This window comes from Macaca mulatta, chromosome 11 (assembly GCF_049350105.2).
Source record: "Macaca mulatta isolate MMU2019108-1 chromosome 11, T2T-MMU8v2.0, whole genome shotgun sequence".
NCBI lineage: Eukaryota > Metazoa > Chordata > Mammalia > Primates > Cercopithecidae > Macaca > Macaca mulatta.
In genome coordinates, this window is record NC_133416.1 from 83,212,652 (window position 1) to 83,235,465 (window position 22,814).

Sequence of the window (22,814 nt, forward strand, 5' to 3'; positions counted from 1 at the left end):
AATTCCTTTCTAATCACTTCAAACTCTGATGAGTAGTTACCAGATTTTCACATCTTTTTTTTTTTTTTTTTTGAGACTGAGTCTCGCTCTGTCGCCCAGGCTGGAGTGCAGTGGTACCATCTTGGCTCACTGCAAGCTCTGCCTCCCGGGTTCACGCCATTCTCCGGCCTCAGCCAGAGTAGCTAGGACTACAGGCACCCACCACCACACCCAGCTAATTTTTTTGTATTTTTACAAAAATTACAAAACGGGGTTTCACCGTGTTAGCCAGGATGGTCTTGATCTCCTAACCTTGTGATCCACCCGCCTCGGCCTCCCAAAGCACATGTCTACTTCCCTAAGTATCTAAGATCCTGGATAAGTGTTTTCACCATTGTACCTAACGGAGAGCTGATTGACAGCACTTATGAGGGGAAATGACTAATGTTTTGTCTGGAAATGTTATTATTCGAAACGGGCAAGCAGGCTATCTTATTGAATATTATTAACAAGTAACCAGGGAGTCTGATGATTTGTAAACTTGTTATGGTAATATTAGCTTTGAAATGACAAACGAAAATATGGAACTGAATGAAGTGGAGCAGAGAGGAAGGAAATCCAATGAAGGAGGCTGAGACCCAGTATTACACTGTCACAAAACTGCAATCACTCAAAAGTGTTGATATTCTGGCTCTGGGTCTTTGGGGTGACAAGATACCCCAGTAACTAACAGTGGAAGCATTGCTCTGGCTGAATAGCAATCCTCGGTCCCCTCTTAAGAGCCCAAGAACACCTATCCCCTTTCCTAAGTGTGTTTCTACTCTGAAACCAGGTAAATGCACCCGTTGTTTGCAACTCAAATATCTAATTGATGGTCACTTGGGCAAATACTTCCATTTAAGGAACTAGATTCCAAGGATATTTCCCTCTTTTGCTATCATTTTTCCATTGCCACAGAACACACAGCCTGAGGTCATAGGCTGTTCAATTTGATCACTATTATCTCTGTAAGAAAAAATATATATATATATCCAGTAATGGGCAAATACCTTTCTTAGGTGATAGAGGACATATAGCAGTGAGTGTAGACAATTCTCCCAAAAAATATGAGAATAAAGAAAGAAGGTGGTAGTGGTGTTACCTTAGAAGAGGAACTCAGGCTTCAGAGAGGGTAGGTTTCATTACAGACAAGGTAATCTAAGAGTAAAAGTGATAAAAGAATTCTGTGGGGTAGCCAGACTCAGAAAGGTGGAGTAACACTTTTATAAAAGATAAAACCCAGGAAACGTTTATGGCAAGCTTGTACGTTGCCACTAAACCTACCAGAAAAAGCAAATCCCATTAGAAACCCCCATCACAATTTATAACTATCTGATTTAAGTAAATCACTGTTGAGTAACAATGAGCACCCCTTAAACAGGTCAGAAACCAGAAAACACATAATAGTTTTTATTTCTAATGAGATTTCATTTACTATTAAGGCATTGTCTCAACCTCATTTGTGCATGCATGGTTCTGAGAAAGGTTATCATGCAAAATGAAATAATAAGCCTTGGGCAAAGTAGGACTCCAATCATAATTAATCCTTTTGGGCCGTATTTAAAGAAAATTACTTTTCTCAGCCCTGTTCACTTATTTCTGAAATGCAGTCATTTGCCTTATGTTCCAGGATATCCTTGATCAAATAATCCTTTTCTAAATCAACTTATTTCAACATATGTGGCCAATGTGGCTGTCATCCTAACCTCTCCTGGCATTCACACCCAGCTCTCCTTTATTTACTACCCTACTTTTGGCACTGTGAGCATAAACCATAGGTTCTTCTTTTTACAGGAGAGGTTGGATGCCAGTAGCCTTTAGCCTCCTTCAGCCCATCTTGTACCTTGAACCTGGACAAGATGTATAGAGCCCCAGCAGTCACTTGATAATAAACCAACTTGCAACAAAAATAATGAAAGTCAGTCTGAGAACCATGAAGCTCCCATATCAGTCCCAGAGTCTATGTCTAAGCCTAGACTCAGAAAAACCTATATAAGCCACATTGTATTGGGGCTGTGTTATACATTATAATAAATACAAACTCTTCAGGGCAGGGGAGAGAAAAAGGAAAAAATATCTGAATGTTGTTTAAATGTAGATTAACTCGGGTCTCTAAAATATTTCATATTCTGAAAGCTCTAGCCTAAAGAACATGCTTATTTAACCACTAGTTGTGTGATAGAAATATCTACAAGGCAGTGCAGTGTTCATCCAAATGCTGGCTCCAACACAAATCAATTGTGTCCTTGTTAAAGTTACTTAACTTCTATCCTTACGCATAAAAAGGGAATATCCTCAATCAAGTATGATTAAGGCATTATTTTTATTATCTTAATGTTAAATGAACATTTAGTTCTCCCAAAATTGCTGATTAATACTGTCAACTGAAATCTCACTAGTTTAAACTATACATGGAATAGCAATGAAGTTTTTTTTCTCAAAACCTCTCAGTCTAGTTACATTATACCCAACTTTTGTAAACACGTGTACTTAATGGTCACCTTATACATACCACTTGAGGTTCCTTTACCAATCAAGCTTGACATTTTTGTCTGAGTGAGTTCACTATGTATTTATCTGGAAATCTCAATCGTCCAGCTATAATTCAAGTAAAATATTCCAAAATGATGGAAAAAAGTTTATGTTTTTTTCCCTAAAGGAGGCATACAATATGTAATTTATTACAATATATAATGTTTTGGAGGTTTTGTTATGCAGTACTAGGTAACTGCAACTATTGATATGCCTTCCCCTGAACAGCTGACTCTTGAATATCAAACTTGAACTAAAAGGGTCCACTTACACACAGGTTTACTTCTGTCTCTACCACCCCTCAGACAGCAAGACTCCCCTCCTCAGCTACTCATGAAGGCAATGAGGATTGAGACCTTTATAATCCAGTTCCACCTGAGAGTAAATACACACACACACACACACACACACACACACACACACACACACACACACACAGATACAGATTCTGTTGCCCAGGCTAGAGTGCAGTGGCACCATCTCAGCTCACTGCAACCTCCAACCTCCCAAGTTCAGTCAATTCTTGTGCCTCAACCTCCCAAGTATCTCAGACTACAGGCGCGCACCACCACCACGTACAGCTGAGTTTTGTATTTTTAGTAGAGACAGGGTTTCGTCATGTTGGTCAGGCTGGTCTCGAACTCCTAACCTCAAGTGACTGGCACGCCTCAGCCTCCCTAAGTGTTGGGATTACAGGCATGAGCCACCGCACCTGGCCATGATAACATATTTTCGATTCCTTAACATTTTCTCTAGCTAACTTTTTACAGTATATAATACACGTAACATACAAAGTGTGTGTTAAATGTCTTATTGGTAAGGTTTCCACAGTAGGCTATCAATCAAGTTTTTGGGGAAACAGTTTATACACAGATTCAATTGAGGGAAGCTGGGGCCCCTAGTCCCTGCATTATTAAAGGGCCAACTGTATACACAATCCAGCTTTGTTTCATTGGTTTTCTCAATCTGCACGAATGTAACAACTACAAAAGACCTTAGGAGACTGAACTACTGAGAACCAATCATTTGACTTGCTACACAGTCCCATACGGGATTATGGTTGGTACATTGAATAGGTCTAGATAAATCCTAACAGACCTACACATACAAAACTTTACTGTACACTTACCATGTTCCAAGCCCAGTGCTGGAAATTAGGAAACTCATTAATGAGCAAGTATTTCTAGAGTACATTTTGAACTGGTATGGAACAGTTCAGACTTATAGAAACAGAGTAGGTATGAATGAAAAGGAGATTCTATGCTGAACTAGTAAAACACATGCACAAAAAAGTCCAGTGGCAGAAGTAAAAGAAAAGGTAGCCAAGCAGAGCTGAAACAGTACAAATGCAGGTTAAATACGCTGGGCTGTTGATCTCCAAGTTGCTGTCGAACTTCTGGCACTCACATGTTTATCACACATTCCCAGTTCCTTCTTTTTGGCTTTAAATTTAAAACATGTAAGAAACTGGCTGGGCATGGTGGCTCACGCTTATAATCCCAGCACTTTGAGAGGCTGAGGTGGGAAGATCACAGGAGGTCAGGAGTTCGAGACCAGCCTGGCCAAAGTGGTGAAACCCCATCTCTACTAAAAATACAAAAATCAGCTGGGCTCAGTGGCGCACGCCTGTAATCCCAACTACTTGGGAGGCTTGAACCCGGGAGGCAGCGGCTGCAGTGAGCCGAGATCATGCCACTGCACTGCAGCCTGGGCAACAGAGCGAGACTCTTATCTCAAAAATAAAAATAAATAAAACATGTAAGAAACTAAAAAGCAATGCTTTTATTTTATGCAATATTTTATCCTGAGTTTCAAAATAATAAAACTCAATTTGTTCTAGGATCCACAAAACTTAAAACGCCCAATTTCCCATACAAAAATTAAACAACCAGACTGACTTATTTCCCGTCAGCAATCTATTATTTCTAAATACCCATTTATTCTTTTATTCAGACTGTTGAGGATGATGTGGTCAGGCCTCAATATACCCACTGTAAGTCAAAAATATCATGAGTCGAAGATGCGTTTAATATAAAGTCTTAAGTCAAACCATTTTAAGTCAGGGACTGTCTGTACTAAGATTTTAGTGAATAGCTTAATTTTTGTAAACTGGAAAACCTGACAATATGAGGTCAAAAGGAAGAAACACAAGATACAAAGCACACTGTATTTTTGAAAATGTAATACATCAATCAAAATTTCTTATGAATAAACACTTATCCTTGAGTAAAATAATATCATATACCAACAAGGATGTTTCCATTTATGTAAAGTAATGTAAGTGATCCTCAATCAGTCCAATAACTTTTTTATCCAGGTTATATTTTAATATCTGGAGTTTTAATCCAGCATACAAAAATCAGCAGTATACATCTATTAAGTTAATTGCAGTATTATTTCACCATCACCATTTACATTTACTTTTCAGGTATCAGAGACTTAGTGCTTTAAGTAGCAAATTACCTAAATTATCAACACTATTTCCAAAAACAAAATTGAGCTCATAATTACCAAGTGTATATGTACAGTGCAGAAGATTAAAAAAAAAACTGAATTGGCATATACTTCTCTTTTCTAAAGCTCCTATGAAGAACTTACGCTCTTCTGCACTATCAATCTATTCTGTACATTTAAAATAACATTTGTTTTGATTTAAAGTCAAAAATATAAAGGCTTAAATTTTTATAAGACTAACCCATGAAAAAGGACGCAAATTTTAAACCAATCCCTGAAACCAAAGCATTCAACTATTTGAATATTAGTTCAATGTTTCTACATAGCACGATAAGATTTTCACAGTTTATCAAAGTTTTGTCTTTATTTTTAATAATGGGAATGGCCTACAATTACAATAAACAGTTAATTCAGTTATCTTAGGGGCCTTACCATATCATTAACCTATTCACACAACAAAAATATTTCTATGAAAGTTAATATATCCTTTCATGTTTAAGTGTGCCAAAACAGAAATAGAGGTAGAATCCCATTTTTCTTAAGTACCACTCTATTAGCCAATTCCACACAAAGTATTTTTGCAACCTAAAATAGTGATGCTAATACTGCTTCAGTAAGCTAGATTTGCTAATTTAAGAATCCTAAGAAATTATATATGTGGCTTTCAGATATCCATGTTAAACTATCAACTAATCAATTTGTGGAATATGTGGAACACTTACCATATTTGAGTGACCATAAAGCAAACAACGCTAAAATTTTTTCTAATCAGTGTTCTTTGTTAAGTGACTATATGACACTTCACCATTTCTAACAGGAAAAAAAATGAGACTTACTTGGCAGTCTGCATGGGCTGCTGGAAACTAGTGTAAAGACAAATCTTCAAGTGTCTCAAAAATGTCTGTAGATAACTCAGAATAGTAACTCAGAATATAATCTATCGGGAACTATGGAATTCCATTTTAGTCTTCAAATAATAAACTCCACTTAGCAGGGATTGTGAGATTGCTCTTAAAATTATGGATTTACAGAACACAGTGGCCTCAGCACAAAATAGCTCACTCTAGACATCACTACTCTCCACTCTTCAAAAAAAAGTATATATATTCATTTAAAAAAAAAACACCCAAAATATCACCAGTACATTTTATAAAATTAAATCCAAATTTTATTAAGGATTTCAAGTTACATACTTCAAATTTCTAGAATGGAATGGAATCATTTTGGAACTGGAAAAATGGCATAAACACTGACATCCCTTAAGAAAATTCTTCTGCAAACCACATCCCCATTATGTAACAAGACTAGGTATTATCTACACCTTCACTTTGGCAATAGCTATTTCCTAAAGAATGAAAAAGATGATTTTGCTACTTCAGTTCATTAAAAATGGGATTCTATCTTTAAAGTTCAGAAAAAGCTGCATTTCGATGAACTATAGGTTAAAAAAAAAAAAAAAACAAAAAGCACATAGTGTCTAATCAAAGCAAAGGAAATAATTTTGAAAATAAAGAGAAAAAAGCTATTACAATTGGTTAAGGATTTCCAGTAGTGAGTTAAAATCTCAGGAGAGGAATGGATAGCACTACAAATAATGTGTTCACATTCCAAGACCTTAACACTAACATCTCAAAAAGGAAGTTTTCACTACCTCTAAAAATGAATTCAATGTAATTTTATTAAGAGCAGGAAATCTAGACCTTCCTCTAATGACAATCCAATAATCCACCCTCGCTGTCATCAAAAGTTCAACCCCCAAATTAACAGTAATTAGCCTGAGGTATTATAAATGTGGCTCTACAGTCTGAAATTTAATGGCATCTTTTGTCAAAAATAGTCTTATTTCCACTTTAAGTCTCATGACAATACTATAGTGCTATCCCTGTAGTATTTACTACAATACAGTCATCAAAAATATCTGAAAAAAAATCTTGGACCTTGTGAAATAGTGCATCCATCCACTTCTATAAAAATAGGAGCCACGCAAAGATCTAAAAGAGTGCTGACTGCCCAGATCCAGAACAGAGGTACTTAACCTTTGTTTTCCAGTTTAGTTATCAAAGCGTGGTGTGAACAAAATGCTGAGTGTCACACTGGCGTTACAAATAGGCCCAAAATTTTGAGCTTTTAACAAGATTGAGAAACATTATATGAGATTTAACTCAATATGCCTTAACACATCCATGAGGTAGTTAGGTAAACAGTACTACCCATTTTAATACACAGTAAACAGAAGCATGGGTTTAAGTGACATATTCATACTTTAAGCAGTAAGAATTAGAAGAAACCACAGAAGCTTGGGGCCTTCTCTCTAGCTCTAACCCAAAGAAAATGAATTTAAAAAAAAAAAATGCATCAAATCACTTAAGATTTTCTTTTTTCTCTTTTTACACTTGCTTATTAGTATAGTATCTCATGCCAAAGCTGTTACCCTTTTCTTCAATAATGTGGTAAAAACTGAGTATAACCCTTAATTCAAGGAAGGTCTCTGCTTCTACCTGAATTGGTACAAAATTAAGACATTATCTTGTAAGAACTAAAATTGTATTTGAAATTTTTATTTTAGGCTGCAAAAACAGAAACAAGCAAACAAACAACAAATAACTTGAAAATAGGCTTGTCAAATGATGTAAATTCATCCTTTCCAGGGAAGCAGAAGGTAGACCCTACCACAAAGAAAAGATGCTTAGTTAATAGAGGTTAAATTTAAAAGTACAGGTAAATTCAGGCTAACTTCTGAAAATCCCGTTTTATTCACCTCACTGTGGTACCAGTAACTACACTGAGCCAGGTTACTTTACAGTTAACTATGTCACCTAAAACACAATAATCCACTAACAATCTAATACAGTTATTGGGTGTGGTCATACTGGAAATTCTTAACCATATCGTTGTCTTGCCAATTTTTTTTTTAACGATACATTATCTTAGTATAAGTCACTGCATTTCTGTAACAAAGTAATGAAAGGCACAGCTAATCCAAGCGGACTTAACCCTATTCAACAACCAGCTGAAAAAATACTTTGGTTCTTCAAGGAAAAAATCATGAAAAAAAAAAAAAAAAAAAAGGTATTTCCTTTAACAGTTGTTAATTTTCATAGCTGTACTCCAAGAGCTACATAAAAATATTCCAGAAGAACCAAATTATGTAGCAATGAATGAACATGCGTGACAGAATTTGTGCATTCAACATATCTGGCAGAAAAACTAGCTAAAATGCTAGGTAGAACAAATTGGTCTTTAAAATATCAGTTTCCTGTCCTTTAAAAAAAAATTACCTAGTCTACCAAGAAAATACAAAAACATAAGGCTGTAAGTAAATAAGAGTTGTGTTTAGGCTATTACAGTGCAGGTTATCCTCAAGGCCACATACATCCTGCTTCACTGCTGCTTGCACTCTGCTGGGTTTTGATCCTTCTGTTAAAGGAAAACAAGAAGTCAATCTATCTTCTTCTACCTGCTTCAGTGAATTTCTCAATAGTAATTACTGCCTTAATTATAACAGTAGCTCACTGTTGTCAAAAGAAATGGTATAGGACAATGATGGTAAATTATTTTATTAGCAAGTCACTGAAATGCTAAAATCAAGCTCAAACTTTACACTGTAGAATTAATTCCATAAAATGACACACTAAACCATAATCTTAAAAAATAAAGTTACCAAGCAATTTATGTTAGTTATATTACCAATCAGCTTTGCTTTTGCTAATCCTAATATAACAAATTTTAAGGAATAATAGACAAGGACTCTCAGTGACTGAGTAAGAGTAGTTGGAAGGATCTAACAAACTGCACTGCTCCCCAGTTCCCGAACACTCCTACCACCAGATCTTTTAAAAACCTTTGTTTATTTTCTAATGCTTAAGAACTGTTATAATTTATCCCATTAAAATAGAATCCTAGGGTGCACTGTACCTGAAACTATAAAAAGTACAAAGTCCAAACAAAAAACAACGTTTCTTAGAAAAAGGTCCACTGAAATTATGTGTACTGTTCAAAATGCCAGTGGGACTGAAAAAAGAAAGTTATCCAGTCAGTAGGCTTTACTGATTAAAGACTTTAACGGAGAGAAACTTGATATTCAGAAACACCAACTCTTACTTTAGCTGTCTTAAATTTAATAGAAAGCAGCACTAATTTTGCTCACCTTTGGGTCATAGTCTGGATCATTTTCCTCATCTCCTTCTTCTTCCCCTTCCTATATTAAAGTTCAAAATGCATCCATGAAGTATGTACATAGTAGGTAAATTGGCTCATAATGTAGGGAAAATTTAATACAAGTTACTCTATGGGTCAACAGATTTTCATGATTACAGAGTTTGACGATAATACAATTTAATCTGAAAGCTTCTAATATGAAAAATTTCCCAACACAACTTGAGACATCCAGACAGCTTTTATTGAAAATAGTTACTGCAGCCAACGTTGGAAAAGTTTACTGCAGCTTTTGACTTCTTCAAAGAGCTGATAACCCTGCAGCAGAACAAAATTATTTGAAATAAAAAAATGTTGCTGAGTTTTGCAATTTATTTATTGAAACCTTATACATACATTGTTTGGCTGTAGAATTCTAAAATCATGTTTTCCAAAATGTTTTTATCCCAAATCACAGAATGATTATAGCAAAGGAATACATAAGTCATTCAATTTGCTTCTCAATGTGTTAACCACAGAGAATTATTTGCTCATTTGGTAAACATTACCTCATCCGCTTCTTCACCTTCTTCATCATACTGAAAAGGAAAAACAGCATATGTGTTGAGTGAATGTAACACACATTTCAGAGTAGCATTAGTAACATTCATCACTGTAAAACTAGTGTCTTAAAAGAGAAAACCTACTTTCCTATCAAGAGGCTGATTATAAATTAACACATAGTGGCTGCAATAATCACTCAGCTCACTGCCAATTTATAATAAAGAACAGAGTACAATCATGTGGATAAAATGGGTGATCAGACAAGTATTACTGTAAATATTACTCACCCACACTTAAGTGTGGAATGCACTGTACGAAAAGGACCTAAAGCCTACTCTAACAATGGCCGTTTAGCAATAAACATATCCAAAACATCTATATGCAGCCTAATCTTAACCTAATCATCACTCAATACTACCTTGAATAGAAATTCTATGCCTCCCAGTAAATGTTTTCTTGTGCACTAAGAAAAGTCCTAGTTCTGTGAAGTCAAGGCAAGGGCATAATACATCTATAGCACTAACCAAACATAAAAAAGTTTCACAAACTCAGAACAATCTTATTAGCAGAGAATCAAAAGCTAAATGAATCCAAAAATCCTAAGGAGACATACTGAAAACCCAGAAAAGCTATATCCAGAACATCAGTAATTAGCCTAATTTTGAATTATATTATGTCCTGTTTCTTAAAAACTAAACTCATCTATTACCAATTCTGACCACCATACCCTCACCCAATTATTTCTTTGCAGGATTCAAATTCACTTACATCATCATCATCATCTTCAATAGCTTCTCCAGTAAAATATAACACTGATCTCGGGATTATACGCTCACGTAAAAAGTGACCAATTTCGAAGTCTGCAGCAAGGATAGCTTCAGCATCATCATCCTATTTTTAAAGGAAAACAAAAGCAGAAAATTTAGGAATAACTGTGTTACTTAACGTGGCAATGTAAGACTCTTAGAGGCTGGGTGTTATGGCTCACACCGGTAGTCCCAACACTTCAGGAGGCCAAAGTAGGAGGATCACTTGAGCCCAGAAGTTCGAGAGCAGCCTAGGCAACACAGTGAGACCCCCACGTCTCTACAAAAAATAAACAATTAGCTGGGCAGGGTGGCACATGCCTGTAGTCTCAGCTACTTGAGAGGCTGAGGTGGGAGGATTGCTGGAGCCCAGCAGCTTGAGGCCGAAATGAGCTGTGATCGCACCACTGCACTCTAGCCTGGGCAACCGGGAAAAAAAACAAAAAACAAAACAAAACAAAAAAAACCTCTTCAGTTTAAATTACATGATGAAGGAAAGAAATGCTCAACTTTACTCTTTACTTTCCATGATTTTTCTCACACCATATTAACAAACAATTTGTCATTTTTAAATTTCCTTAATAACTTTTCCAAGTTTTTAACAAAAAGAAAAGCTAGCAGGCCAGTATGCATACTAAGAAATTGTGAAGAATAAAAAATTAGAACTGTTTACTTAGTTTTTGCTGGTTTAAACAGAAATACACAAAAGCAATTGTTACATATGTCTGCAATTTTCCTTTGCCCCTAGCACTTTGCTTTTTTAGAGACAGGGTCTCGCTATGTTGCCCAGGCTGGTCTCATGTGATCCTTCCACCTCCGCCACCAGAGCCGCTGGGACTACAGGTGCCTGAAGCTGTACCTGGCTTAGGATTTCTATTTAATGGCAAAGCACAGGGTAAAAGTGGGTCTGGCATTATTTACAATTAAAATAATTCTACTTCGGCAGGGCGTGGTGGCTAGCGCCTGTAATCCTAGCACTTTGGGAGGCCAAGGCAGGCGGATTACCTGAGGTCAGGAGTTCAAGACTAGCCTGGCCAACATAGTGAAACCCCATCTCTACTAAAAATACAAAAAATTAGCAGGTTCAGTGGTGCGCGCCTGTAATCCCAGCTACTTGGGAGGCTGAGACAGGAGAACTGCCTGAACCCAGGACACAGAGGTTCCGGTGAGTGGAGATTGCGCCACTGCACTCCAGCCTGGACAACAGAGCCATATTCCATCTCAATAATAGTAATAATAAAAAAATAATCTCACTTTAAGTTCTATGATACTAAACAATGAGCACGCCCTCTGTGAATTCCATGATGTTTGAGTCAACAACATAATCTAATAAATAAAAAAGTCCAAAAAGGGGGTGGGGAGGAATTCAAACCACAGGTGGAGGTTTTCTATCCTTAACTAGACTGTTTTGTCATCATCAATATTTAGTAACAAAAAAAAAAATAGAACTTGAATACAAACTCCAACACATCCACTGATACGAAAACAGTGTGATGCTCTATCTTACTAAAGTAGTTTTTCTCACCTGAAACTCAACACTGCTTTATGTTCTCTTTTTTTGTCCTATAAGCCAAGCCAGAAATACTTACTTTTGCCTTTTACAGATTTGTTCTAAGCCTTAGCCAAGAGTATTCCAATTCAAAAGTATTCAGTTAAGGTTAATTTCTAATTCCATATATGGACAAACTATTTAAACTATCTCAGTTAATTTAAATTCAAAAACATGCCCAAAAGAAAACCAAATTCAAAACATACCTGCCATACCTTGCGTGTATAGACTTTCTTTAAGGTTGTTCCTCAGTTCAGGCTATATGGCAGGAACATTTCATGGTTCTCTGCCATATGCCATATATATGAACATACATAGTCACAATATGAAATCATATTTACATTGGGGTAACAAATTCAGGAATGCATTCTAACCATAATGTAGTTAGGAATATAACAGTATAAATGACTTAATACATTCTGGTTTTACTAAGGAAGACAATAGTTTTGAAAAGTTAAATCTCAGCCGGGCGCGGTGACTCAAGCCTGTAGTCCCAGCACTTTGGGAGGCCGAGACGGGCGGATCACGAGGTTAGGAGATCGAGACCATCCTGGCTAACACGGTGAAACCCCATCCCTACTAAAAAATACAAAAAACTAGCCGGGCGAGGTGGCGGGCGCCTGTAGTCCCAGCTACTTGGGAGACTGAGGCAGGAGAATGGTGTAAACTCGGGAGGCGGAGCTTGCAGTGAGCTGAGATCCGGCCACTGCACTCCAGCCTGGGCGACAGAGCGAGACTCCGTCTCAAAAAAAAAAAAAAAAAAAAAGAAAAGTTAAATCTCTCACAGCTTTGTAAGTTTCAAAAGAAAAGAAAACCTTAAGCTTTTTATCTCAGTGTTTCTCAGTAGAGGCACTGATATCATTCTGAATGGAATTACTTTTCAGATCCAAAATGTCTGCCCCATGCATTGTAGGCCTCAGAACTCAATGTAACAACCATCCCACTCTCCACTTGAAATTCGGTGCTTTAATTTCAAATATAGTTAACAATTCAATAAATAAATAACAATTCAACTTACCAGATCTCCACTCTCAGGAACTGCAAAATTCAGAAAAGAAATTACAATGAATAAGAAGCTAAACAACGCTTATTATAAAATAACCACTAATACTCACACTAAAACATTATTTACCTTCAGGAGGGGCAAAAAAATTAAAGAAAGAGTCATTGGAAACTGTTTTAGTCACAGTACGAACTGTCCCACGTCCCTTGTGTTTCTGCTTCTTCTTAATGGTTTTCAAAGTGACATTCTTTCCTTTTTTCCAATCTATCTGGCACCTTGCAAAACAAAGAAGAAAAATCTATTACAATTGACAATCTTTCAACTGCTGAACTTCTAGAAGTAAATGTTCTATTTAGATTTCAAATTTTAGAAGGGTGAATTGCTTCAAATGTTTTCTATAGCAGTATAAAGGGAAAAATTTTATTTCTAATCAAATATTTAAAATAAACATATTTACAACTAGCATAAACACATAGTATAATTTAAAGAAGCATTCCTTTGCAGAAATATATGTGAGACAGTCGTGGGCCCAAGGAGAATTACAGGAAAATTGATAAGCACTTTTCAGAAAACATATTACCAAAATGTTCAGAGACAGACTATGTACATATATGAAACTGAAAATAACCGAGTATACAAATCAAGTATAACAAAAACAGAAAAAAACCATTTTGTTAAGGTAGTAAAATTAAACTCACCCTGTACAACCCATAATTTCTGGTCCATCAAAAGAAAAGGGATCAGAATCATCTGGTTCTGACCTCATCCTATATGTCTTTGTCAGCACTTCATTTGTAAAATATTCATTGGGTTCAAAGTGAAATTCTAAGACAAAACTCTGAGGAGAGGAAGCATAAAAATCAGTTAAATACCTACCTCATACATTTCAATACTTTAGTAAATACAGCTTAATCTGTGTTTTTTAATAAACATGTATAATATTCTAAATAGTAATTTTTTTTCTACTCTGAAATACAATCTTTTTCTTTTTGAGAAAGAGTCTTGCATTGTTGCCCAGGCCGGAGTGCAGTGGCACAATTTCAGCTCACTGCAACCTGTGCCTTCTAGATTCAAGTAATTCTTGTGCCCCATCCTCCCAATTATCTGGGATTACAGGTGTGTGCCACCACACCCAGTTAATTTTTGTATTTTTAGTACAGACAGGGTTTCACCAGGTTGGACAGGCTGGTCTTGAACTCCTGACCTCAAGTGATCCACCTGCCTTGGCCTCCCAAAGTGCTGGGATTACAGGCGTGAGCCACCGCGCCCAGCCCTGAAATATTTAAGAATGGGACAGACTGTCAGATAAGCCCCAAATTATGCTAAAATCAAAAAAACTATGTTAAAATCAAAATGAGGTACAAATTGAACTGAATAAAGCTTAGTTTCAATTTACAACTACTAAATAATTAACATGTTTACACAACAGGCTAGGCACACCTGAATAAAGTGACCATGTTGTCTCCCTTACTCCCCAACTACCGGAGGAATCAGGCTTTTAAATAGCATACTAAACGTGAACTTGACACAGAAAAAGCCCAACCTTAAGCATCTACAGCCTATATTCTTAGTAGTTTTGCCCATAGTTGACATTAACACTGGTGGTTTGGTGGACAGGTTGTTCGCTGATTTTTCCTTATTAAGGGGTGGGTGTCCTCTAACATCAGTTTCATGTAATTCCCAATTTCATTAATGCAGAAAAAGTACTTATTCACGTTCCCTTGGCATTATTTTTATCCACTTATCCAAGAATAAGGATTATCTGTGTTTCAAACACAGTTTATGTTCAGAAGGAGGAAAAGGAAAAAATACTGCCTCACAATTAGCAGCATCCAAATATTTATTCACTACAACCAAGAGCACCAACCTTACCCTTGAATGTTATCTTTTTAAAAGTTTCTATTTATCTACCTGTTAAGTTTCTATCTATCTGTAAGCATGTTACAAAATTATAAATATTTCAAAGTTCTCTTACCATAGGCTGGCCAGCATCTGAGAACTTCACTTTAATATCTTTCAAGTGTTTCAGAATAGGTTCATCATGTTCCTTCAAATTAAAAAATAATAATAAAAATGAGTAACATGGCATTTGAGGATTGTCTTCTATTACTACACAGACACTAGCTGACTGAGACATAATATATTTTAAAGTAGTTTTGTACAGCAATTACGAACCTTAAGACTTACTCTCCAGGTTATGGCTTATACACTAAAGCTAATTTATACTGTAGTTCTACTGCCACTGGTAGAGAAAAAGTGTCCAAGTAGACAACTAAATCATTATATAGGCTGAAAAATTCAAAATCAAGTCTAAATAAGGCATATCTGCTTTAAAAATGTTTCCTGATTATAACTGCTGCCTTTTCCAGCTGCTTGTCTCCTTCCTCCTGGTTGTTCCTTTTCCACTTTGCTAAAGTAGAATTGTAATTAAGTAGTAATTATGTGGAAATCATTTCTTTTTCTCCATGTAACTTCCAACGACGACAAGACAGGGCAACATGTACTACTACAATGTAGACGGTAGGGGTAGGGGCTCACTCAAGAAATGCTTGAAGCAAAGTTTCCCAAAGGTGACAACTATTATGGTTTGCCAGACAATGTAACCACTGTGAATGAGTTTAACATCTTTATAGCATTCTTTTAAAATGCAAATTTCTCCTGGAAGAGTTAAGGGAATTGTATAATTGCAGCTGTAAGAATAACTTTCCCATCATACTTCCATACTAAGTATGTAAAGACAGAAGGCACAGGGTAATGAGAAAACACCAGTCGATAATGAGCAATTATCAATGGGACCACTTCATCATCTCATTTTTTAAAATAAACTGTAATTTATTTGATGACATTAATCAAAGCTATAATTTCCCTTCTACAGATATTAACTGTTTAAAAAGTAAGCAATCATTCTAGAAAGATCAACACTGAAGAGAACAGTCATCACAGCCATTTAAACTTCAAAAGTTTACCCTTCAAAGTAAACTGGCACGTTTATGAATAAAATTACCTGAACCATATCACTGAGCAAGTCAACATTCTTAAAAACAGTTAACCAAAATTCAGGAATTCCTTTGGGGTCTTCTTTTTCTTCATCCTTTTTCTCATCTTCGATCTTGGCCTTTTCTTTCAACTCCTCCTTGATAAGTGACAGCAAACATTACGTAATACATAGATTAGACCTCTTGATTAAGTAACAAAGGTATAAAAACCAAAACGCACAGTCACCAGATATTACCTTCAAAGTTCTAGTCTATCTGTGTAAACACTGCCGTTGTCCGTAACAAACCTTAATTAATCCCTTCAAAATTACTGCTACCACACCCCTCCAAAGAGAGCCACTAAAGTGACCAAGATCTGTAGGAAAAACCATTTTAGTTTAAAAAAAAAAAAAAAAATTTTTTAACTAATTAAAAATGAAGACTTAAGCATAGTAAACAAGAAAAGCAACAGAAATACTAACTTGGTCCAATGCCTCACCCCATGGTGTTATTAATCAAAACATTATATTCTCTTTACCAAACAACATAAAATAGCAATGCTAGAGAGTTGGATCACTTAACACAGCACTGAATGTGTGTCACAGCTCTGCCATTATTCACTGTGGGCAGGTCACTTAGAAGCCTCCATGTCTTCACTTGAAAATGGCAACAATCCTCAGCCTATCATGAAGTTAAAAAAAAAAGTATATAATGAATCTACAAACTAAAAACTGTTAGCCAGGCATGGTGGCTCACACCTGTAATCCCAGCACTCTGGGAGGCTGAGGCATGTGGATCACTTAACATTAGGAGTTGGAGACCAGTCTAGCCAACATGGCCAAACCCCACCTCTACTAAAAGTACAAAAAATTAGTCAGGCATGGTGGCGCATGCCTGTCATCCAGTTACTGGGAGGAGGAGGCAGGAGAATTGCTTGAACCCAGGAGGTGATGTTGCTAAATGTAGACAATGATTAGAGAAGAATTTTCCAAATGAATTTGCAAAACTTACTGTAGAAAATTCACCCAAACAAGAAGCTGGAATTAGTCAGGGTCAAGGAACAGCAGGGGAAGAAGAGGAGAAAAAAAAACAGAAGAGAGGTGGAAGGGGTCAAATAAAACAAAAAACAAAGACCATACCACAAAAGATTACTATAGCCAAAATTCCCAGAGCAAAGAAATATGTGACAAGTGTGTGTAGCCTTGTAACTTTTGAAATTGATCTTAAAACACAAAAAGATTTATTGCTCAAAAATTCTCCTGTGGTGCCTCAGTAACAGGGGAGGATGAAATTATCATTCAAGGAGACTTTACAGATGACACAACTGATGTCATTCAGGAAAAATGGCCAGAAGTACATGATGACAGCATCGAAGATCTTGGAGAAGTGAATTTGAAAATTTGTCTGTAGTTAATGGCCTGAACTTAGAGTTGATATGGCCAAAGGGAGAGAGGCCTTTATAAACATATATATATATTTTCTACAGTAAAACTGTAGACTGCCCTCCCTCATCCTTGGCATTTTCACTGTTCTGTACAAGGCTGCTTGTTTTTATTGCCAAAGTCAAATAAACAGGGGAGACTATCATGTTCATGCATGAATACAATTTAGTCAAATAAAAAATTTTGGTCATTTGGTACTGACTTTTTTTTTTTTTGAGATGGAGTCTCGCACTGTTGCCTGGGCCGTAGTGCAGTGGCGTGATCTTGGCTCACTGCAACCTCTGCCTCCCGGGTTCAAGTGATTCTCCTGCCTCAGCCTCCTGAGTAGGTGGGATTACAGGCGCCTGCCTCCACGCCCAGCTAATAATTTGTATTTTTAGTAGAGACAGGGTTTCACCGTGTTCGCCAGGCTGGTCTCAAACTCCTGACCTCATGATTGGCCCCCTCGGCCTCCCAAAGTGCTGGGATTACAGGTATGAGCCACTGTGCCTAGCCTTTCTCTTTCTCTTTTTATTTTTTGAAAAAACCCAGCAGACTTTTTGTGGGGAGCATTTTTGTTGATTATTTTATTGACCTAAAGCTGAGTGATTTTTTAAAAGAAATTGAATTTGGCTCCCTCACCAATAATATGTCTCCTTTCTTCTTTGATGTGATAGTTTTGAGATGGGTGAGAATCTAATAGATTTGTGGCAGAATCTGCTTCGTTGTTATGAAGTCCACCCTATGGGCACAATAACATACTGTTGGTAGGAGGTGTTCGAGCTATTCTGGAGATTATTTGGTAAAGTATACTAAAAGCCCTAAAACCATGTATGTGCACTGTTTGAACCAATAAGCTACTTCTTTGACATTAGAAGACATTAGAGGAAACAATAAGCCTTGCAATAAAACTTATGGATGAAAGTATTCTTCACAATATGATTTATAATAAAAAATTGCAAATGTTATAAATGAACAATTGGAAAATGGTTAAGGAACTGATGGTGCACACTGTGTGGTATGTTTATGTTTAAAGATGTGGTTTGCATATATGTTTAAAGAATCATATTTTCTAAGATTATTTGGAAACATGTTTGGTAATGCCAAGTGGGGGCACACCAGATACATCTTAGACATTTATCATCATCATTCTGAGTGGAAGGCCATTCAGAGATGCTAGAGGTTCTTATTCTGGCCATAAATCACATGAGTAAAATTCTGCTAACCAATTAAAAATAATGTACACCCACGCTCAATATATAGTCCTGGAAATAGCAATTGAAATATGTCTTCTCACAAGAGAAAATGACAGTTTTAATGATGCATTAGATGAATTTAAACTTTAAGTCAGGTGCTGCAAATTGGATAGAAGACTTGTAGTTTTAATGCTGTGGACACTTTTAAGAAAGAATCCATGAAACCACTGCTTATTGCCATGCAAATTACAATCTTGAATGACTGTTTTTTAATATAAAGTATTAGAAAAATGTAAGATGTAAAATTAAAAAATGAAAAAAATACAACTAGTTATATAATATTGTACTCCATCATTAAATGCTAACATTTCTGACAAGTCCTAAGATTTTACCATCTATAAAACATACTAAAATAAAGTTGGTACTAACCGAAATCTCATCTTCTTCATCTGGTTTCCATTCACATTCTTCTTCCGTAGGTTCATAAATTGCATTAATAATCTCAAATCGCTAAAATGATTAAAAAAAAAAAAAAAAGGCTGTATAAAATCACTGGCATCCAAGGTAAAACCAGTGGTTTCTCACTAAGAAGTCTTATAAATTTAACAAATGCATACCACAACTTTAACTATTATTGATAGTTCCTCCAAGTGCCTCTAATAACAATTTCAATGAGAGTTCTAAAGACTAACCTCTTCCAAGTCTGCTTATATTTCCACACTTCATCTTCTAGAATGTTAAATTAAACAAAGTAGGAGAAAGCATTACCTTATCAAACAGAGGCTGATAGAGAACAGCATACTTCCTTTCAAGATCGTGAACTTCCTCATAGAATTTGGCTTCTATCTGTGCACATTTAACTTGCAGGTTTTTGAGAGCATTCACTCGTCTTTTAACTACCCTAGGCAGGCTGAAAGGTTAGAAATCAGTTACATAGCATCACACTAAAACGGAAGTCACACTTCTTTTGTCATACTGAAACTGAAGCATTGGAGTTAGTGAATGATAGGTTTTTTATCTGAAGCAAAAGGTAGAGTCAAAGTAAATAAAAATCAAATAGATATAAATATACTGACCCACTGGCTATATTTCAAAAGTAGAAATGTAACTAGGTAAATTGATAAAATGTACATCATATTGTCAACCCTAAATCTTTACCCAAGTTAAGTGCTGGACTTGTCATTGCTGAAGTCATGGACTAATCATTTTAATTCTGAGAATAATGATTACTTAGATTTTTCTTTTACATATATCTCACCTATACTAGTTATTAGGAAAAGGAGGGGAGCATATGTATATCAGGAAAAAGGACAAGATTCCACACACCATTATTTTATTTTAGTCTCCATATTTAATTAGGAATTAGTAATCACATTATTAAATAAGAGTGTAACATACTATAAAGAGCAGACATGTATTTTTAAAATAACAGCTTTAGGCCAGGTGCTATGGCTCACAACTGTAGTCCCAGCACCTTGGGAAGCCAAGGTGGGTGGACTGTTTGAGCCCAAAAGTTCAAGACCAGCCTGGGCAACACGGCAAAACCCTGTCTCTACAAAAAATACAAAAATTAGCTGGGTGTGGTGGTGCATGCCTGTGGTCCCAGCTACTTGGAAGGCTAAGATGAGAGGATCACCTGAGCCTGGGACGTCGAGGCCGAATTGAACAAGATTGCACCACCACTGCACTCCAGCCTGGCTGACAGAATGAGACCCTGTCTCAAAAATAAATAACAGCTTTGATGAGATAAAATACATACACCATACAATGCACTGTGAAGCACTATTTTAATTTTTATTTTAGGTCAATCTAAAATGTATGTGTATACCCTATATATATGTATACCCTAAAATATGGGTATATGTGAAGGTCTGCTGTACAGATTATTTTATCACCCAGGTATTAAGCCCAGTACCCAATACTTAATTTTCTGCTCCTCTCCCTCCTCCCACACTCCACCCTCAAGTAACCCCAGTGTCTGTTGTTTCCTTCTTTGTGTTCATGAGTTCTCATCATTTAGCTCCTACTTATAAGTAAGAATGTGTGGTATTTGGTTCTCTGTTCATGTGTGAGTTTGCTAAGGATAATAGCCTCTAGCTCCATCCATGTTCTCACAAAAGACATGATCTCGTTCTTTGTATGGCTGCATAGTATTATGTGATGTATACATTTTCTGTATCAGATCTGTCATTGATGAGCATTTAGGTTGATTCCATGTCTGCTACTGTGAATGGGGGCACTGATTTTTAACAGGTTATACACACTAGGTTTTGAGTCTCCTAAAGAATGATTAAACCTCTCTAATAATAAATGTTCACACTTAAAATGTACCTAACTTCAGGGAATCTATGCAACAGATACAAAATCCAGGTTAAAATTTCCTGCCACAAACTTTTGTGAATCAAATAATTCACTTAGTCACTAGTTTATTTAATATTATTAGAAATAAAAAACAACCCCTTGAAGATACCAACTTTCTATTTCTGCTAATTTTAAGTAAAAAGCACTACTCTGCCAAGGTGGTGAACCAGCATGGGCTTCTGGCTTTTCTTGCTCCCCCAAAAAGCTAATCCCAGAAACTTTAGAACAAGAATGAAGCAACTACTGAGGCACACACACACCATAAGCAATTTCAGGTAAGACTGGAGGTTGTGTTTAACTGGTACAGGGTGACCAACAACTTCGGGAGAGAATGGCCACAGTAGGTAGCCATGCGGACAGGCTGGAAGATAGCAATTCCGCAAGAAAACTTTTTAAGTTCTGCTCCTGCCTTGCAACAATCATTGTCTGTCATCTTCACCCTTCACAAGAGCCGAACGCCAGGGTTGATGAAAGCTGCACTGGTTCAAAGCCCTCAAACATGTATTTGCTCCAATCTAGGAATAATGAATTGACAACCAAAGAAGACTAGTCCCCCACCCCTACAAAGCACACCATAAAAATTGCCTGGACTGGCAGCAAACTTTCAGTCTAAGGCAACTAGTGCTGCACTACTTAGGCTCACCCTGTGCCCTTCTCCTTGTCACAAACCTTCATTTCTCCCCAAATATTCATTATTAGGGTAACTGGTATTGCCTAATGTGCCAGAGCTTGAAGAATAACTAGACACTTCAAGGGTACAATTTCTATGAAAGAGTGAAATGATTATCATCTGAAGCAGCATAATTAGAGAATTTAAACAAGAATGTAAATATACTTAGAGATGAGGAAGATTAACAACATGCAACAAGACCAAGAAATCTAAAACAGAGAGGGAATGTTAAGTATGAAAAATACAATAACTAAAATAGGCAACAAATAAGAGAAACAGGATAGATTAAACTGAAGATAAAGTCCATGATGTTGAAAAGTTCTACCAGAAGGCAGCATGAAAGACAGATGGAAAATAGAAAAGCTCTGAGATATGGATGACAAAAGTAGCAACAGCTGACAAACAGAGAAGGGGTACAAAATCTTAACATGAGAATGATACATTTCTCAGAATTAAAGCAATATAAAAATCCTTACTCTGCTTCCTAGACATGTTAATGAGATTTATGAATATCAAAGACAAGAAATTTCTAAAGGTATCCAATGAAAAAGAATAACCTACAAAGAAAAAGGAATCAGACTAACAACAGGCATTAAAAGAAACGCTGAAATAAAGAAAAAATAAATTGTAGTTTTTAAGAACTCTGAATTTACTACTTCATAGCCAAACTATTATTCAGATATAAAAGCAAGACAAAAATTGTATCAGGTATACCAGGCTTCAGGTTTGCCACAGATACTCACTATATATTACTAAAAGCAACTTTGGAGGAAATTAAAAAAAAAATCCAGCAGATTCTATGTAAGGTATGGGTGCAGTCAAATATCTTGGTAAATTTCTTGCCTTGAAGGGAAAAATAGAGGGCCAGAGAAAGCATGTTTATAAACAATATAAATATTGGTAAATTTAAGATATCAATAGGGGTAAATAAACTTAGATACTAGGTTATAAGCCACTACCATAGTAACAAAAATCAATGCATTAACTTTGGAACCAGCAGAAGACGACTTGATTTATCCAATGGGAAGCCGATAAGAAGAAAGACCCAAAGTAAAATAAATTTAAAAAGACAAAGATGGCAGCAATAAATCCAAAAACAATATAACTTTTAAGAAATGCAAAGTCAGCCTT

At 36.2% G+C, this 22,814-nt stretch overlaps 1 protein-coding gene across 10 annotated transcripts in view; it reads right to left on the reverse strand.

Annotated features, from left to right (window-relative positions):
- Positions 1-4,855: 4,855 nt before the first annotated feature.
- Positions 4,856-22,814, reverse strand: part of NAP1L1 (nucleosome assembly protein 1 like 1) — a 39,663-nt gene continuing 21,704 nt past the window's right edge. For 6 of the 10 annotated variants that reach the window (XM_077954738.1, XM_015152330.3, XM_028829737.2 and 3 more), the window contains 12 exons: positions 19,421-19,562; positions 19,082-19,162; positions 16,065-16,193; positions 15,036-15,107; positions 13,759-13,898; positions 13,190-13,335; positions 13,076-13,095; positions 10,471-10,593; positions 9,708-9,737; positions 9,152-9,202; positions 8,350-8,421; positions 4,856-7,670 (listed from right to left, as the gene is read on the reverse strand). In XM_077954738.1, the coding sequence (XP_077810864.1) occupies positions 8,386-8,421; positions 9,152-9,202; positions 9,708-9,737; positions 10,471-10,593; positions 13,076-13,095; positions 13,190-13,335; positions 13,759-13,898; positions 15,036-15,107; positions 16,065-16,193; positions 19,082-19,162; positions 19,421-19,562 (970 nt within the window). In that variant the 3' untranslated portion in view covers positions 4,856-7,670; positions 8,350-8,385. The remainder of the gene's footprint in view (positions 7,671-8,349; positions 8,422-9,151; positions 9,203-9,707; positions 9,738-10,470; positions 10,594-13,075; positions 13,096-13,189; positions 13,336-13,758; positions 13,899-15,035; positions 15,108-16,064; positions 16,194-19,081; positions 19,163-19,420; positions 19,563-22,814) is intronic. The other 4 variants (XM_077954736.1, XM_077954737.1, XM_077954739.1 and 1 more) reach the window with 1 other exon arrangement.